The following is a 17,531-nucleotide window of genomic DNA, read 5'->3' as shown; positions in this document are numbered from 1 at the left end:
TGCCACTTGAAAAATAAGTCTCCCTTCTCTTTCACACACACAACTATGGGCAGTGTGGAGGCAGAATTGTTCGTGGCCTGATTGAACTGCTAAATAATTTCTGCCCTGTGTGGGACTCTTATCTCATAGTGGCTTTACTTTCATTAAAACTATTAGAAGCAAAAGAGAAAATGGGTAACCTGGGGGTTGCTGGCAGCCTTTCCAGGATATCCCCCTTCCCCCATACCCTGGCTTTCATGCCAAACTCAGCTCGGGGATGGCAGCAAGTGACCCCTCCTTGATCCCATAGACACTGTGTAGAGACAGGTGACATTACACCCTGATCTAGTCCCATGGAAGCTCTCTGGATCCCCAGGGGCTGCGTGGTGACCCCTTCCTGGCGCCAGGACCCGTTTTGGGCTGAGCCCAGGGAGACAGCAGGGTTGGTGGGGAGGGTGTAGCCTGTGAGGTGCAGGAAGTGAGGAGCCAGTGTACAACCTGAACTTGGCCACCCTCGACCCAAACCCTGAAGAGGAAAGTCTGCGTGCATGACATCTTCCTGTTAGGAAATATTAATCACGGCTATGTCCAAACATGGTAAGTGAAACCTCAGGGAAACCACTCCTTTGGCCATGAAGGGCTGTGTGCTGGTATATTCAGGAAGGCCCTTGTGCCTCAAAGAGAGGGCCCACTCGTCATCAGGGCACCACATTGAATTATGGATTGCCTCCCTGACATTTGAAGCAAAATCTCAGCTCATCCCTCCTGTGCCTCTGTACCCAGCTGTTGTTTCATGGGCTCGGGAAAGAGCCATGGGGTGAGCAGGCAGAGGGTTGAAGCACCTGGAGAGGAGAAGAATCAACCAGCAAGAAAATCAGCCTGAGGATGTCCTCAGCTCACCCTCGCCCTTGCAGTGGGGTTGTTGGTCTGACCAGTAAGGATGTCATGCCCATGGGAATCACTGACACACACCGAGGAAAGACCAGAAGTGAAAATCCTGACGGCACCACGTCCTGTGAGACACCTGTATTACAAAAAAAAACCCCAAAAAGCAACAAAAACAACCAACCAACCAAACAACCAAAAAAACCCAAAAAACCATGAGAGGCATCCCAAAAGGTTTACAAGAAAAATAATGTTGCTGAAGTGTCAGCACTCTGGCTTGCAGCACTGCGTGGGCAGCCTCTTGGAGCTAAGGAGTCCACAGAGGAGCACAGGAATAATCCCACACACCTCAATCCAGCCTCATCCACCTTCTTCTGGATCCCAATCACCTGGGGCCAAAACCCTTTTTGGGGCCAATTCTTGCTTGTGGGCCAAGCCCTGCTTTTGGACCTCAACCCAGTGTGGAGGCCAAGCTTCTCCTATGGAACTCAAACATATTATAGGGCTCAAATTCCTTATGGGGGCCACATCCTGCTTGTGGATCCCTAATCCCTGTGGGGCCAACCATCCTGTGAGGCTCAAATTTGTTCCAGGCTCCAAGCCTTTCTCATGGGTCCCAAATTACCTGTTCTGGGTTCCAAGCCTCGCTGTGGGTCCCCGTCCATCTGTGGGGTCTAGACATTTTCCAGGGGTCAAGTCTGCTTGTGAGTCCCAAACCATTGTGGGGTTCAAAGCCCCTGTGGGGCCCAAATCTCTTTTGGGGGCTGAGAGTTTTTTGTGACTCCCCAGCCTCTGGTTTCCAAGCCCTTTGAAACAGCCACATCCACTCTGGGGTCCAAGTTGTGCCTGTGGGTCCTAAACCCCAGGCAGAGATCCAAGCCATTTGTGAGGCCCCAAGCCCCCTTGTGGGTCCCAAGCTCCCCATGGGACTCAAATCTGTTTGAAGTCCAACCCTTGTGTGGGCCACCAAACCTTTGTGTGGCTCAAACTCCCTGTGGGACCCAAATGTGTGTCAGGGTCCAGGCTTCCCTGTGGGTACCCAATACTTCACTGGCTCCAAAGCCCTTGAAGCACCCAAACCTTTTTGGGGCCCACACCTGCTTCAGGTTCCCAAGCCCCCTGTGGTATTTAAATGCATTCTGGAGTCCAAGTTGTGCCCATGGGTCCCAAATCCCAAACTTTTGCAGGGACCCAAACCCTGTGAAAGGTCCAAATCCCTTTCAGGTTCCAAGCCTGCTCGGGGGTCCCCAGCCCTCTGTGGTGCCTGAATCCATTTTGGGATCCAACCTTTGCCATATAGGTGTTTAATTCCTTAAAAGACCCAAAACCCCTGTGGTGCCCAAATTTGTTTTGGGGTCTAAGTTTTCCCTGTGGATTCATAACCATTTGTGGGGTCTGACGTTCTTGAAGCAGCCAACACTCCCTTGCTTCAGGGTCCCCAGACTCCTGTGTGCCCAAATGTGTTTTGGGGTCCATGCAGTGCCTGTGGTTCCCCAGCTCCTTGTGGGGCACAGCTTCCTCATGGAACTTAAATCCATTTTTGCATTCCCAGCATCCCATGACCACTTGGGGGTCCAAGTGGTACCCGTGGCTTCCTAAGCCCTTGTAGTATAGATACTCCTCTTTGGGACCCAAATCCATCTTGGGGTCCCCAGCCCTCTGTGGTACTCAGACCACTTTGGGGTCTACGCTGTCCCTATGGCTCCCCAACCCCTTGTGGGACACAGCTACCCCGTGGGACCCAAATCCATTTTGGGGTCCAACCTGTCCGTGTGCCTCCCCAACCACTTGTGGGACGCAGCTCCCCCGTGGGACCCGCAGCGGTGCGGGGCGGTGCGGGGCTGTGCGGAGCGGTGCGGGGCGGTCCGGAGCGGTGCGGGGCGGTGCGGGGAGATGCGGGGCGATGCGGGGCGGTGCAGGGAGATGCGGGGCGGTGCGGGGAGATGCGGGGCGGTGCCTCCCGCCGCTCCTGACTCAGCGCCCCGCCCGGCGGGGGCAGGAAGCCGGGCGGGCCGGCCGGCCCCGCTCCTGTCACCGCCTGCGTCAGAGCCCGGAGTTTTCCACTGACGGAAAAGGGCAGCGCGGGGCGGCGCAGCCCGGCCCGGCCCCGGCAGCGGAGCGGGAGGCGCCGCGCCAGGGACCGCCGCTGCAGCCGGAGCCGCCGCGCCGACACCGCCGCCGCCGCAGGTAGGGACCGCCGCGGGCAGCCGGCGCCGGGATGGGGGTGTGGGGGAACGGCGTGCGGGGCGAGGGGGAGGCTCGCCTTTCACCACCGGGGGCTGCGACTGCGGGGTCCGCTCGGTGCCTGCCCGGCGCGGGGTTCGGCGGCCGGGAGCCGGCTCGGAGCCGTCCCGCCGGCCGGGGGTCGCTGCCGGTGCCCACCGCCCGTTCCCGGCGGTCGCGCCGCCCCGGCGCCGTCTGGCCGCGCTGCTCCTGCCCGCGGGCGAGCGGAGCCCGGCGGGGCTGAGGCTGGGGCTGAGCCGCCGGGAAGCTCCGGGACCCGCCGGGGGCAGCGGGACGGCGTTCCTTGGGGGAAGGGATGGGGGTTTGCTGCGCCCCCGACCCGCCCCCCCCCCCGCACTTTGCCATCGGCTGTGCTGTACAGACCGCCGAACGCCTTTATAATATTTATTAGGAGTAGCGCAGAGTTGCCCTCTCACCCCCGCCCCGGTTAAGTCGAGGCTCCGCTCCATCCCCACGGCCGCGGTTCCAATTTTTTGATGTTGAGAGAAAGGTTTAGGGGGGGCGGGGGGAGCCTTGCCGGCTCGCTCTTCCCCAAATCCGCCCGGCTGGGGATGCTTTCCCGTCGCTACAGCAACACCTACCGACGGGCGCACGGAGGGACCGACGGGCGGACAGACGGAGCGGGGCACCCCCCACACCCCCCGCCTCCCGAAATAAAACATCGCGGCTTTTACAGCCCACCTGAAAAAAAAAAAAAAAAAGCTGAAAAAGAAAGGGAAAAAAGAGGGTGCCCCGTCCCCCCACCCCCAGCTACTAAGTTTTCTCAGGTTTTTATAAATTTTTTTTGCCTGCCCCCCCCACTCCCTCCTCTACCCCCGGCATCCTCAAAAGTGTCTATCACCTCCGAGTTACATAATGTCGCTGTAGGAAGAGGCTGACACACAGGGACAGCCCTTTCCTAAAGCAGCTCAGCCTTACTAACGCCTGGAGTACCAGCGCCTGGGTGGGATGGATGGAGAGAAAACCCTTACGGCCGTTTACAAACCTCGAAGTCACAAAATGAGGGAATCCTTAAGGCTGGAAAAGCCCTCTAAGATCCCCGAGTCAAACCCTTAACCCAGCACTGCCAAGGTTAAGTCTTGTCATTTGTTACCAGGAATTGATCACCAATTATTATTTTATTTTATTAGTTCATTTTTTTTCCCCATGAAAATTTATTTTAATTGTCCTCTGCTGAGCAGTTTGCAGATGTAGCCCGTCAAGGTGTGGGGGAGGTGGGGTTATTTTCAGGATGGTTGGGTTTGTTCTCCTCCCGGAGAGACTCCGCAGCTCCCGGCAAGGGCTTTAATAATTCAGCGCAGGAAATGCGTGCGTATATATAGCAGGGAAGGTAACGCACAGCGTGTACCTACAGGAGGACAAATGTGGAAACCTGGTGTGAATTATTCATGAGGTGTGATCAAATAGAGGATTTTCCTAGACAAAGCACACTTCGCTGTTTTCCCGTTTGTTACAGCACAATCTGCGCCGAGTACATATGAACCTCTTTTCATTTTGGGCCGTGTCAGATAACCTTTAATGTATTTGCTAAAATTTCTTATTTACCTTTCAAGCTGTCAGCAAAGTAAGGGCTTGGTAGAAAAATCTGACAAGCCTTTTTTTCCCCCCCTTTCTTTTTTTCTTTTTCCTTTGTGGCCTTCCAAAAATTAGGAGATGGAGTAAACATTTCTGCTGCTCTTTCCGGGGAAGGTGTTTTGCCTGTTCAGTCTCTGACAGGAGCATAAACTCGTGGTGCTACGGACTGATTCATGCTCCCACTCCGCGGCACGATGTACTTTGGGTTTTGCTGTTGCATAGTAGGCAGAGGCTATTTTTAACCGGAGCAAGGTTATGAAACCTTAGACCCAGCTGGGTGAAAATAATCTGGTCTGAACTGGAAAGCACAGCTTTATGTGGCTGGGAACACGCGTGGGACTGTCCCCTGGAGGGTCCTGGTGGGATGATCCCGCTCCCCTTGGCTCCAGTCAGTCCCGAAATTGGGAAATGTTGTCATCGGGAGGCTGTCACGGCGGCACAGGGAAAACCACTTAAGTAAATATGCAAAGAATTAAAATAGTTACATGATCGAGCAATGAATCAGTGCTGATAGTGTGGCGATTATTAAATAACCCAGAGGTGTCACTGGGATCACCAGTGCTTTTGGACGTCAGATTTCTGGGATAGCTGAGCGGGAAGCTCAGCTCCGCAGCACTTTTCGGTGATTTCTCACACCGAGACCTCTTTGCCCACAATAAACGGCAGCGTGCAGACAAACACCAACCCCAGCAACTCCCCCAGCGCTGCTCCGAGAGCTGCCTTTGGAGCCGTACCTGGCTAAAATATGCGGTGGTGTTTTTTAAACTAATATTTACTCCTGCTAGACCTGCACAGCCACTGCGGCTCTGGGGGAGGGAGCGGGAGCCGCTCTGACTCACGGCTCAGCACGGTCCTGAACTCGCCCCCAGCACCCGAGCCCTCGTCCCGGTGTGCTGGGAAGAGAGTCCACCTTGGTGTGCTGGAGTAAGTCCACTTTGTCTTCCTGGGCTTTAAAGTCAGCAAACCAGCTCAGAAAGTCACTGGAAAACAAATACTTTTAGTGCACTGTGCTGAGTCTTGGGGGGATTGTTGTTTTCTCCATGTTCCCTAAACCGCTTGGAAAAATAAACTTTGCTTTCAATAACTCATGCACAAATTGGGGATCCTTCCATTCTTTAGGATGCTCCACCGACCTACCCCCAAAACTTGAAATATTCTTGCTCCTGGGTGTTCTCCTTGTGATACCATGGGAATTGTGGCACGAGCAAAGGCAGCTGCTGGACTCGCTGTGAGGAGTTTCCTTTGCTTTGCTTGCACTGCTGCGATCGCCTGACGCTTCAAAGCACATCCACAGCCCCAAAATACAACACTGAAACATCTTCTCATAATTCTGCCCAAAGCCATGATGCCTCTTTGTGCAGTCTCCTGGAGACTGGACACTGGTGGGGGCTTTTAGCTGCCTGCCTCTGCATTTGGCTAAACAAATGCCAAACCTTCTTAAATCTAAATTACTCGAAATATTTACTGTTGAGACGTCGTCCAAGAGGAGGATAGTTAAAACATTAATTCCTTGCATTCCAGTGTATTAGGGCTTTACCCTGCAACTTGCTGGGTGCCAGAAATGGGACTTTGCAGATTGGATTCCCTTCCCCCCAGCTACACTGCTCCCCCCCCACTATTCCCCCCACCCAAAACTTAATGCTAAAAAAAAAAAAAAAAAAAAAGAAAAAGAAAAAAAAAAAAAGGAGGGAGAGAGAAAGAAAGGAATGCACATCTGGGCTAAATATTTGTTAGAAAGTATTCCCAGGATAGTGGGAGTTCTGGTGCCAGAGAGGAATTCCTGCGGGTTTGATCCATTGCATTATGTACTTGTTCCAAAAGCTGTTTTCAGTAAAATAGATGAGTAAGAAGTCTTAGCCAAGAACAGAATGTCTTTTTTGGCAACTGAAAGGAAGATAGGATTATTTTATTTCAGGTTATGTAAAAAAAAAAAAAAAAAAAAAAAAAAAAGAGAGAGAGAAAGAGAAGGTGGCAAAATCCTGCACTTGGTGGTGCCTGCAGAGATTTGCAATGGCAAACTCAGATATAGATACTTATCTTTTCCATGCTGCTGTAGACATTTTTGGGACTTATTGTAATACACCACTGTGGGTTCAAGGTTCCTTGCAAAATTACTGCAATTAAAATATCCTCATTGTGCCTGAATGGGCCTCTGGGCTTCTTTGGCTCTGTGGCCAGTGGCCTCAGTGACATGGCTTTAAAGGCAGCATCCAAATTGCTGGTGTGAATTCTGTCTCTACATGCCAGGATGAGGAGGGGAACAGAGGATCATCCTGGCTTTGACAGTAAAATGCCCATCTGGAGGATGTTTTTGGGGTAGGGTAGAAGCAGACAGAGATGGGTGCAGCTCCACCATGTCACTCCTGAGAAGGATTTGAAAACTTGACTTGGAAAACTTCACAGCCATAAATCAGCAATGAAGGGTAAGGTGTAACAGGAAAAAATTACTATATTTTGGCTGGTGGGCAGCAGGTTCACCAGCTTTTTCCCATTAAGCTGGGAATCCTGTTTGCACAACACCTTCTTTGCATTAACAAAACAATAGGTGTCTTGAAGAAGACAGTGTGCCAAAAGTGAGTTTTTTCCCTATCCATTTGGCTCATTCTCATAGATGGGGAGCTGCACACACCTCCCTTCATCCTCCTGGCTGGTGATAGTATTTAAAAAATAAATAAATAGAATTGCACCATCTTATGCACAGCTTGCCTTTGGCTCCAGCTTGGTGTTTGTGTTAGCTGGGTTCTCTGGCTGGAGGAGAGCGCTCTGGTTTCCCTGTGGGGTTGGTTGTGGGGGGATGTGGTGCAGCCCCTGATGGGCTGTTGGGTTGGCAGGTGACCTGAGCATCTTTGGTCCAGACCTGGGAGTTATTCATGTCTCAGCAGCATGATCTTGGCTGTTCCAGCACCCTCAGTTGTCTCCCACGGGACTTGGATGTGGTCAGTGTTGCATCTCTGAGGGTGTTTGATGTTGGACATGTGTCCTAGAGGCGTTTTAGGGAGCTGGTTCCTCCCTCCCTTGGCTATAGTGGCATCCCGTACTGTGATCCCTCACTGTCCTTTAGAGCATTGTCTCTGCAGCAGGAACTGATGCTCTTTCAAGGCACATGTGGGATTTTTTTTTTTTTTTTTCAAAAATTTTGCCTGTTCCAGGTGGACAGTGAGGTCTGCAAACCTCTGGCTGCAGCTCAGGCTTTGATTTGGACCCTTGCCATGTATTTGGAGAGTTTCTTTGCTCCTGGTTGTTTCTTAAAGCAAACTTGAGACAGAGCAGGAGGCACATGCGTACACAAAAATAATACAAATAAAAGGTTTGTTATTCACTGTTTTGTGGCTGCCTGCGAGCTCAGCTTTGCCATGGAGCAGGCAGGAAAGGGGTTAATCCAGGTGTCGGGTAGGACATGTGCTGCTGGGGCTGGAGGGTGGCCAAATCCACCTTCTCTGCATGTATTTTGGATTAAGGCCAAAAAACCAACAACCCCTCTGTGGCAAAACCACCTGCAGCTCCAGGTCTGCGGAGGAGGAGGAGGAGGAGGGATGGAGGGATCATTTCTCCCCACGTTCAGGGGGACATAGTGGCCCTGTGAGCGCGCCTTGCAGCCAATGATTAACTTCTCCAAGCCAGGGAAGTGCTTCATCCAGGGACTTTTTTGACCTTTTAGGTGACTATTGTCTCCTGGGAAGCTGGTGGTAAACATAATTAGGGAGGGTTGGTGCAGGGCTTGGAAGGAACTGTGAGTGCTCCTGTCCTGCAACGTGATACTGCTTGGTGCTGTCGGGACATTGGAAATCCCATCGTGAGGAGGTTCTGAAAGTGGTGTAGTGTCTGTGCTGCCTCCGGAGGTCTGGCAGAAGGGCAGGTTTAGTGGCTTGTTTGTTTGTTTTTTATTTGGGATTTTTTCTTTTTCAGAGACTTAAATTAACTTCAGACATACAAAGCGGAGTGAGAAAGTGTTTGGGTTGCAAAAATGAATTTGGACTGTGGAGAAGTTTCATGTGGTGGGAGGGGATGTGGACTGGGTGTCTGGCACCCCTGTACCTGCACTGTCACCATCCCAGGGCTGTCTACTGTCCCAGCATTATTCAAATTCTAGGAATGCTTTAGCTTTTGTGTATTGTGGGGTGGCTGGTAGCATCCCACATTGCTGGGGCTCTCCCCTCCTTGCTGGAAGGAGTTCCTGGGCTGGGACTGCATTCCTCCCACCATGGTTGTGCCTTACAGCCTGGTGGGATGGGGTCAGAGTAAGTCACCCCTCAGGCAGCAGCCTGGCTCTCAGCTGTGGGGATGGCTCACTGGCTCCCAAATAAGCTGGCAGTGGCTTCTGCAGGAGCAGGGGGAGTTGGGGTGGTGTTGCCAGAGTCTGAAAGGTGGAATGATCCATCATCAGTGCAGGGGCATCCCAGGCTTGGTGGGTGCTGATGTCCATTAGACCCATAGAATATGCTGAGTTGAAGGGACCTACAAGAATCATCAAGTCCCAGTTCCTGGCCATGCACAGGACCACCCCAAGAATCCCACCCTGTGCCTGAGAGCATTGTCCAAAAATACTATCGGCAAAGTCTGTAGCTTTTGTGGGCTTTCTTTTCGTCTCCCAGATTTGCACGAACTTTATAAAAGCAAAGTTTAAAAGATGCAACACAGTTACTTTTGGCTTTCTTTTATTTTTTTTCCTTTAAGATGAGCAGGGGCAAAGCATGCAGGAAATTTAGGAATCTAGGCAAGTACAGAGCTCCTTTGTTTTTAATTAGCTACGTTGTTTTTAATTGCTTCTATGCTTGATACATAACCCAGCCTAAACAAGAATAGCTTATTGAATGGGGGACTGACTATGAAAGGCACCGTGAGGAGAAGGGCTGTTCTTCACAGTTGATATATTTGTATTTCAGTGCTTCATTTAATAAGTCTGTTTCCCCGGGGGGCTCTAGCAAGTAAATCATGCCAACAGATTGTTTTCTGCAAACTGGCTTATTTTTGTAATTAGCAAGACGTTAAAGCTGTAACTGCATAGAAAGCGATCTGGGTGAGGAGTGAACATAAAAGAATTAGTAAGCAAAATGTAATACTTACTGTTTGATGACATTTATGTTGATTGGATTGGTTTTCTGGACAGTTTGTTGTCTGGGATAGTCAGTTTCTTCTGCAGTGTTGTAAAAGGGGAGAGAAATTCACAGGTATGCACAGCGAATGTAGTAAGAGGAGGTGTTTTAGGGGCAGCACTTTTTGGGAATCACATCTGCATGGCCAGGTGGATCTGATGGAGAAGCCGTTCTGGGGGTTACAGCTGTCCTGCTCATCACCAGAAACTGCCGGGATTTCCCTGGCTTCATGTTGCTTTCTTTCCTTTGTTTTCCAGTTATATGACAGAAACGGCGTCACCATGAGCGGAGTATTGAAAAGGAAGTATGAAGAGCTGGGGGATGACAGCACCTACTGCTCCTCCTCCTCCTGCTCCCCCCTCTCCTCCTCAGCATCCTCAGGCTGGGACACTGATGAGGAGAATTCCCATGGAGAGCCCAAGCCCAGCTCTGCCTTAATGTCCAGCTTCACCCGTGAGTACCTCTGGCTTTCCCAGGATCAGCCATTCCTCGGCGTGGGTTTTTTGTAGGGTGGTGGTGGGTCATCACCACGCAGAGACCCCCTTGAGGCACACCTTTATGGGTAGAAGTGGCTGTGGTGCCAGCCACCTGTCATGACACTGATTTATAATCATCCAGCCTCCTCACAGTGGTCTTCCTCAGCCCTTCCTTCCAGTATTTATTATTCCTTTGGAATATTTTTGCTCATGTCCGGGTCTCCAGGAATAGAAACCCAAGGATGGGTGTGCAGAGGCACGTGGGTGCCTCCAAGCCTGTGCTGCAGGACCATCCCACCAACACTCAATTCCCTGTCAAGCTGTTCCACAGGCAAAACCTAATCAGACAGTGAAGGCCCGTAATGCTGTTTTTTAAAAATGATTAACCAGTAGTGTAATTACCATTCCAGAACTTGTTTCCTACGTAAGTTGGGTACTTTGCCAAAGAACATGACACGTTTGACATTGCCTCCGCTGCTAGTACAGATAAAAGCTATTTTGTTTTCCCAGCAATGTAAGTTTTGAGAGCTTTTAGGAAAACACACAGAAGGCAGTGTTGTAAAGCCCTTTATCTGCCGTGTGAAGGGAAAAATAGAAAGTACAATAGAAGAACATCTTCATGGAGGAGAAATAGTCCAACCTAGTAAATTATACTGAACACCCACTGTATATAGCAGTTAAGGTCCACTTAGCAGACATACACAAACACGCAGTGGTCTGAAAAGGCTTTAGAAGTCTTGTAATAATAAAGAGTCTCATTCTTGCTTGTCTTCCCAGGTTTTGTGACAAAACAATGAACTTTTTGTATTCTCTGGCTCAATTGGAAAAGGGTCAGGAATGGGAAAACAATTTCAGAGGAGGGGTGCAGGGCGAGAGAAGCAAATGCCAAAGTGCAGCAGCTCAGCCGATAGATGATCGTGGTGGTTAACTTGCCTTCTGATAAAGAGCTCATGTTTTAGGAGCTTGAGTCAAGGTTATTGTGAAAATGCAACGCACAGTGCAAAGATATGATCAGAGTGACTGCAGGGCCCAGTGTGAACCCCCAGCTATTGAGCAGAAGCTGCTGACACAGCTGGGTGAACACTTCTTTTTTCTCTTTTTTTTTGTTTTCACATGAAACCGAAACACTGTATTTTGGCAAGTGAGACCTGTGAAATGTGGGTGCAGTTAACTGTCCAGTCTTGCACTTTCACAGCCTTTGGGGCCCACCAAACCAGCCAAGCTGCTTGTGTTGTTGCAGTCTTTTCCTTGGGCCCCACTGTAAGGCTGCTTGTGGCTCTGCCTCCCAAAGAGCAGAGCTTGATCCCAGCTCTGCAGCAGTCACCCATTCTTTCTGGGTTATTTTCTTCCATGGAGGCACCCAAAGCACCCATGCACCAGCAGAGGATGGGACCAGAAATACCTCCCCACCACAAATTTGGGTGTAGCTGGCTCTTGTTCCTCAACACTCACATGGCTGTGCCTTGCTTTGCTTTCTTGGCCAGCCACACTCGTGGAAACTCACTGACTCTGAACCTGCCCTGACTAATTAGTCCCCCTCCATCTACTGTGTTTGCATGTGCAGATGTGCAGGGCCAGGTATCTCTGGAGAGGCTCTGCTGTAAGTGGTGTGTAGCATGTTTCAGCAGTTTAAGATAAACCAGAGTCATGTATTGCCATGTTTACCCGGGGATCACCTGCACAAAGATTAACATCTTTGCAGCTGCTCTCAAATGAGTCTCTTGAGAATAAGCCATAGATTCAGAGTTCCTCCCAGTGGATGGTGAAAGGAAGTACTACAAAAAGCAGCCATTTGGGCTATTTTCTGCCCTGCCACAAAAGCCAGAGCCATGAAGCAACTGGGAATGCCAATGCCCTGGCATCCCAGGAGCAGACCAGGGGCTCCTGAGCGTGGGGCAGAGTGGATTTAGACAGGTGTGTAGGATGGCTGGTTGCTTGTTCGTTATGCTCTGCCACACGTGAAGAATAAGCAAATGGATGTTCCTGGGGGAAGTCAAGCAGGAAGGAGAAGCAGCAGCCACCTCGTAGGGTGAAATCTGATGGGTGACTCCGATGCAGCGGGGCTTGGCTTACCTTTCTCTCCATCCTCATCCCACCTCTGAAGTGTTAGCTCCTAAAACACCACCAAGCAATGTTGTAGCCTTGTCCCATTGTGTCCCTGTTGAGAGAGTAATAATTGCAAGTCCAGCCTGTTTGTTATATTTCTATTCCATCTGCAGCATGGCAGCACTGACTTAGTGCTTTCCCTTTTTTTCATTCTCCCCTTTCTAGCCACGTCAATCCTGAAGAAATCCAAGCGACTAAAGAAGAACAATGTGGAGTTTGACCGGGTCACTGTGTTTTACTTCCCACGCTGCCAGGGCTTCACGAGCGTGCCTAGCCGTGGGGGCTGTACCCTGGGGATGGTGAGCAAACACAGCTCCTCCCGGCAGTTCACGCTGGCAGAGTTTTCAAAGGAGCAGGAAAACGTCCGACGGGGCAAACTCGAGGAGAAATTAAAAGAAGAGAAGTTGGAAGCATTGAAATGGAAGGTGAGTTAGGAGTGTGGGGCTGGGTTGATGAGGAACTGGTGGATGTCGTTAGTTAATTGGTCAGTTTTTGAAAGAGCCTCTGAGGCCTGGGAGTGTCAATCCTTAGCTCTCTGGGTCTCCAAAAAACACAGGCTCCAGTGAGGGATTTTCATTTACTTCTCCACCTTTGAAAAGTGAAAAGACAGAGAAGACATTTTTGCTCTTTTGGTAGTACCTCTCTGTCCTGGGATCCACTTGAGACTCTTCTTGGCATCTCCCAAAGTCTTTTCATTTCTGATTTAGATACTTGATATCCCAGGACACATCCCCAGTCGGTTGTCAGCTCTTTGTGGGCTCTGACTTAGATGTTGTTCCTGAGGTTGGCCACCATGGGGGAGAGGTCATTCCTTTCTTGTTTCCCCCCAGCTGGGGGTTCCAATGGCTCTGACCCCCAAACAAACCCCTAATGCTTTATCCACTTCTTCCCCTCAGCTAACCATGAACGGCACGAAGGAGTCCGAAGAGGCCAACCAGCTCACCATCGAGGACATCTCCGACGACGACATCGACGTCAGCAATGTGGACCTGGAGGACGGCTTCTTCCTGCAGCCCTACCCCGCCAAGAAGAGGCGGGCGCTGCTGAAGGCCGTGGGGGTGAAGAAGATCGACAAGGAGGAGAAGCGGGAGCTGCACAACATCCGCCTGTCCCGGGAGGACTGCGGCTGCGACTGCCGCGAGGTCTGCGACCCCGAGACCTGCAGCTGCAGCTTGGCCGGCATTAAATGCCAGGTACTGCCCTCACCCTTGGGCACAGGGGCCGGGAGGATGCTGCGGCTCCAGCTGTGTGTTAGAGCAGGGGGGTGTGAGCAAAGTGGGGGCAGTTGGGGCATCTGTTCCCACCTGCGCTTGGAGGTGAGGAAAGCTCTTGGAGCATCCCTCAGGCTGCAAGGCAGACACTGCTCTGAACTGTCCTCTTCCCAAATCACAAGTGCAGTAAGAATGTCCCCGCTGTACATCCCCATGAGACCCATACCTGCTTGATCTTCTGTTGGAAATGGGCCATGTGGGAATGTCTGCAAGGAAGAGCTCCTTGCTCCTTGCACGAGGCTGCGCTTTCTCCCCCTCCCCCAGGTTTTATTTTTAATTCTTTTTTCTTTTGGTGTGTGTCAGAAATCCCAGCACGCTCAGGCAAAACGTGGGAGTGTCAGCTGAGCGTCAGCCCACAGCGAGCTGTGCAGGCCACCTGCACAGTGGGATAATCCCTCTGTATTCAAGTAGTGAGTTATATTTTTCAGGGTATTTTTTGCGGGTCCCTGCCCAGCTGTATTTGGGGAACCTCATTCCCTATTCTGGGCGCCGCTCACTCCTGCGCTGCTGTGTTTGGAGGCTGGGGGTGGCGGAGGTGGGCGCACACGGGTGCTCCATGTGTGTGTCACAGCCCCCCTCTAGTGGCTGCTGCAGATCAGATAGTGAGATCGTTAAATAACAATAAAGAAAAAACTCACTTTTGCCCCTTTATGTCTCCTTTCAAACCATTATATTTTGCTCTTTTTTTTTAATCTTTTAATTTTCTTCACTTGTACTGAAATCCAACTTTTTATGACACCTCTTCAAAAGAGCAGGGTGTCTTTTTATTTTATTTTTTTTCTTCCTGCTTTTAAACCCCCCAGCTGTTACTTGGTTTCTCGGGGCAGACGAGTCAGTTTTGGTTTTATGGCACTGGGTTAATCCTAATCCTTCCCCTCTGCTTCTCCCTGTGCCAGATGGATCACACCTCCTTCCCCTGCGGCTGCACCAAGGACGGCTGTGGCAACACTGAGGGCAGGATCGAGTTCAACCAGGCCCGTGTGCAGACACATTTCATCCACACCATCATGAAGCTGGAGCTGGAGAAGCAGCAGCAGAGCAGCGAGAAGGTGGCAGAGGCTGAACCCCCTTTCCGGGAGCGGCTCGCCCCGCTGGGATGCACGGCAGGGAAGGGCTCACTGGAGGAGTGTGCTGTGCCGCTGGCACCTGCCTTCCAGTTCAGCCCCGACCTGGAGGCCCTGGGGGAGAACAGCTGCAGCAGCGATATGACAGACTCCTCCATCTCCTCCCACCCCAGCGAGGACCTGGAGGAGCCCTACGAGAGCCTCCCCTCGGACAAATCCCAGTCGGACGTGGACGACGATGGCTTGGCGCGCATCCTCCACTTCAACGACTCGGACGCCGAGGAGGAGAGCGGGCGCGGCCAGGATGACCTCGGCTGCTTCCACCCCACCGACTTCTTCATCGAGGACCACGGCAGCGAGGCCAAGCCCGTCCCTGGCCACTTGTCCCACCTCTCGGAGTGCCTGGATGAGAATGCCAACCAGGACAGCGGGGGTTTGCTGGAGGATGCAGCCCACCTGAGGTGCGATGGGCTGTCCTGCTGCTCCTCATCCTCCACTGAGCCCTGCTCCAAGAGCTATGCTGACCTCAGCCTTTCCTCCGATTCCTTGGATTTCTTCCAGTCCTTCTCGGACTATAACTTGGGACCCCTTTACAACTCCTTAAAGGAGTATGAGAACCTGGATAACTTCTCAGCATTACAGTTTCAGTTGCCTAATTTCCCTGGCTTCCCGCAAGCTGGAGATCAGGGCTCCTGTTTCTTGGAGTCCCTCATTGGTTTGTCTGAATCCGTCCCTGAAACCCCGGCCCCTTTCACAGACAATCAACTTTTGGAAGATGCCATCAAATCATCCCTGATGGAGACAGTGAAAGTGTGAAACACCCATGTGGCTTGGGCAAGGACTGATGCTGAAAGGAAAATGGATGAACAGTTAGAAAGGCAAACTTTCACTGAAAGGATGGTGTGCTACTCAAATATAAGGAGGGAAAAACCGCAACAGCAGAAGACTTTCTAAGCAAATTAACTATTTTTGGTCTTTATAGAACATGGACATTTTGACATACTGCAGCTACAATCAGTTCTCTCGCTGTTTGTGCAAAAATTTCTAAACTTTCATGACAGGGTGGGGAAGGGAGGGAGGGAGAAAGACTTTCACATGAGAATTTCCTTGTGTTTTATATGAAAAGACCTGTTGAGAAATACTCCTCGCTAACGTTGCCAGTCGTCCATACAGCCCCTTCTAGAAACGTTTCAATGTTGCAGGAACTTTTTAAGGCAACTTTTTGAAGCTGTATTTATTGTGAAAATTTGTGGTTTGCGTAAGAGTGGGCCCAACACACTCTTACGTTTAAATCTGACGAGGTTTACAGAAGAGATCCATACACTATATACATAATCATTCTTCATCTATTTATTGCAAATTCCAGAATTTAACTAGCCACTGAAGCTTGAACTAGCATGAAACCTTATTTAAATTGGTAATACCTCAGATGTATTATGTGTACAATCATATTTTTTTGCATAATATATCTGTATTTATTTATTTTCTACCTGTAGTACGTGAATAGCACTGTGGTTTGTCGATGACCTGGAAGGGCAATAAGGTCTTCAAGAAGAAGATGACCCTCGTTTTTCTGAGTCTGAATGATGTTGGCTGTTTGGTCTTCACTTCACATTTCTAAAAGTGCTGAACAGAAGTGGTGTGGGGAGGGAGGGACGAGGGAAGAGTTCATGCAACATCCCTTGGTTTCTCCCAGCCTTGTCACAGACATGGGAATGGTGTCTGGTCTCCATAATATCACTCTGGAGAGCAAAGCAAGCAAACTTCAACTATTTAAGAAGTAACATTAATACTGGCTCCAAACAAAACCCAACCCCTTTTTGTAAATTATTTTATAATTTATTTAATTTCTTGAGGATTTGGCCATGAGATCTTTCCCCATCAGTTATGGTGCCTGAGTATGCAGAGGAACTGTCAGCAACAGTGGGGAGGTGTAACCATTGGCAGCCCTCGTGGGGTCTTTGGGAGAGCAAAGCCAAAAGAGCAACAGTGCTCAAGCTCCTCAGCAAGTGCTCCTTAGGACTCCCCAGCACCGAGGATGTCGCAGCTCCAAAATCCAGTGGGTCACACTGATTGTACTCTATTTTTATATAGGTGAATCGAGTAATTCAAGCAAGACAGATGGATATGAAATTTATTGGGTTATTTATCCTGTTAGTACAGCTTTTGAAGATCTGAAGACCAAGCTGAAAAACTGAAGGCTTTTGGTTTTTAAAGTGAGATAAATCTTTGTGTTTAGGAAGGATCCTGGCGGCTGCCTTGGCCTTTTGCTGTTTAAGTCAGTCTGAGAGCATGACACTGTTTGGCCACAGGATGTTACTGGACAAAATATCTGTGCATCAGTGATACACTAAGTGCCTACACCAGTGGTATGGAAAAAGCAAAACGGATTTAAAACCTACCGGCTTTAAATTCCCCCTTGGAAAGTTTGGTGATGTGAGTGATTCCTGGCATTACCAGCACAGGAGGAGAAGACAGTTCTGATGTCCCAGCCCTGCTGCCCTGGGAGCAGCTGGAAGGAACTTCTGGGGGTGCAGAGACTCACAGACAAGGGAAACAACCCCAAAACACAGGATTTGAGGATTTTTCTATTGGCTGAACTGTTTCTATCCCCGACCACAGGGATGGTGCTCTTGGATACCTGCTCGTTGACAGGTGCCTCACTGCAAACCTGCCGGCAATTTAGGAAACTTCTGGCGTACGAAGCGTGGGTTGCTTGGTTTTTTTTTTTTTTTTAAATCCTTATTGTTGCTATTTAATTGGACATCTTCTCTGGTATTGAGCCGGTCAACTTGGAAGTGGAGCTGACCCCCCCACTTGCCGCCGCTTCCTCCCGCA

General features: G+C 50.4%; 1 protein-coding gene across 2 annotated transcripts; it reads left to right on the top strand.

Annotated features, from left to right (window-relative positions):
• Positions 1-2,966: 2,966 nt before the first annotated feature.
• Positions 2,967-15,755, top strand: CSRNP1 (cysteine and serine rich nuclear protein 1). 2 transcript variants are annotated; one of them, XM_066201356.1, is made up of 5 exons: positions 2,967-3,051; positions 10,034-10,229; positions 12,524-12,783; positions 13,255-13,551; positions 14,526-15,755. In XM_066201356.1, exons 2-5 carry the CDS (start codon positions 10,058-10,060, stop codon positions 15,507-15,509), a joined length of 1,713 nt encoding a protein of 570 aa, XP_066057453.1. In that variant the 5' UTR covers positions 2,967-3,051; positions 10,034-10,057; the 3' UTR covers positions 15,510-15,755. The 2 variants fall into 2 exon arrangements, with proteins under 2 accessions (XP_066057453.1, XP_066057464.1); XM_066201367.1 differs by lacking the exon at positions 2,967-3,051 and having other exon boundaries at positions 9,886-10,229.
• The last annotated feature ends 1,776 nt before the right edge of the window (positions 15,756-17,531 follow it).

The sequence above is a fragment of the Chamaea fasciata genome, unplaced genomic scaffold (assembly GCF_029207755.1).
Source record: "Chamaea fasciata isolate MVZ Bird 193981 ecotype frontalis unplaced genomic scaffold, bChaFas1.0.hap1 SCAF_1, whole genome shotgun sequence".
NCBI lineage: Eukaryota > Metazoa > Chordata > Aves > Passeriformes > Sylviidae > Chamaea > Chamaea fasciata.
Note: the sequence above shows the minus strand (reverse complement) of the source record. Positions and strands in the feature narration are given on the sequence as shown.

Coding starts and splice junctions, on each gene's coding strand:
- CSRNP1 (XM_066201367.1), top strand. CDS start 9,935: ATGGAGAAGCCGTTCTGGGGGTTACAGCTGTCCTGCTCATCACCAGAA. Junction 10,230..12,523: donor CTTAATGTCCAGCTTCACCC/GTGAGTACCTCT, acceptor TCCCCTTTCTAG/CCACGTCAATCCTGAAGAAA. Junction 13,552..14,525: donor TGGCCGGCATTAAATGCCAG/GTACTGCCCTCA, acceptor TCCCTGTGCCAG/ATGGATCACACCTCCTTCCC.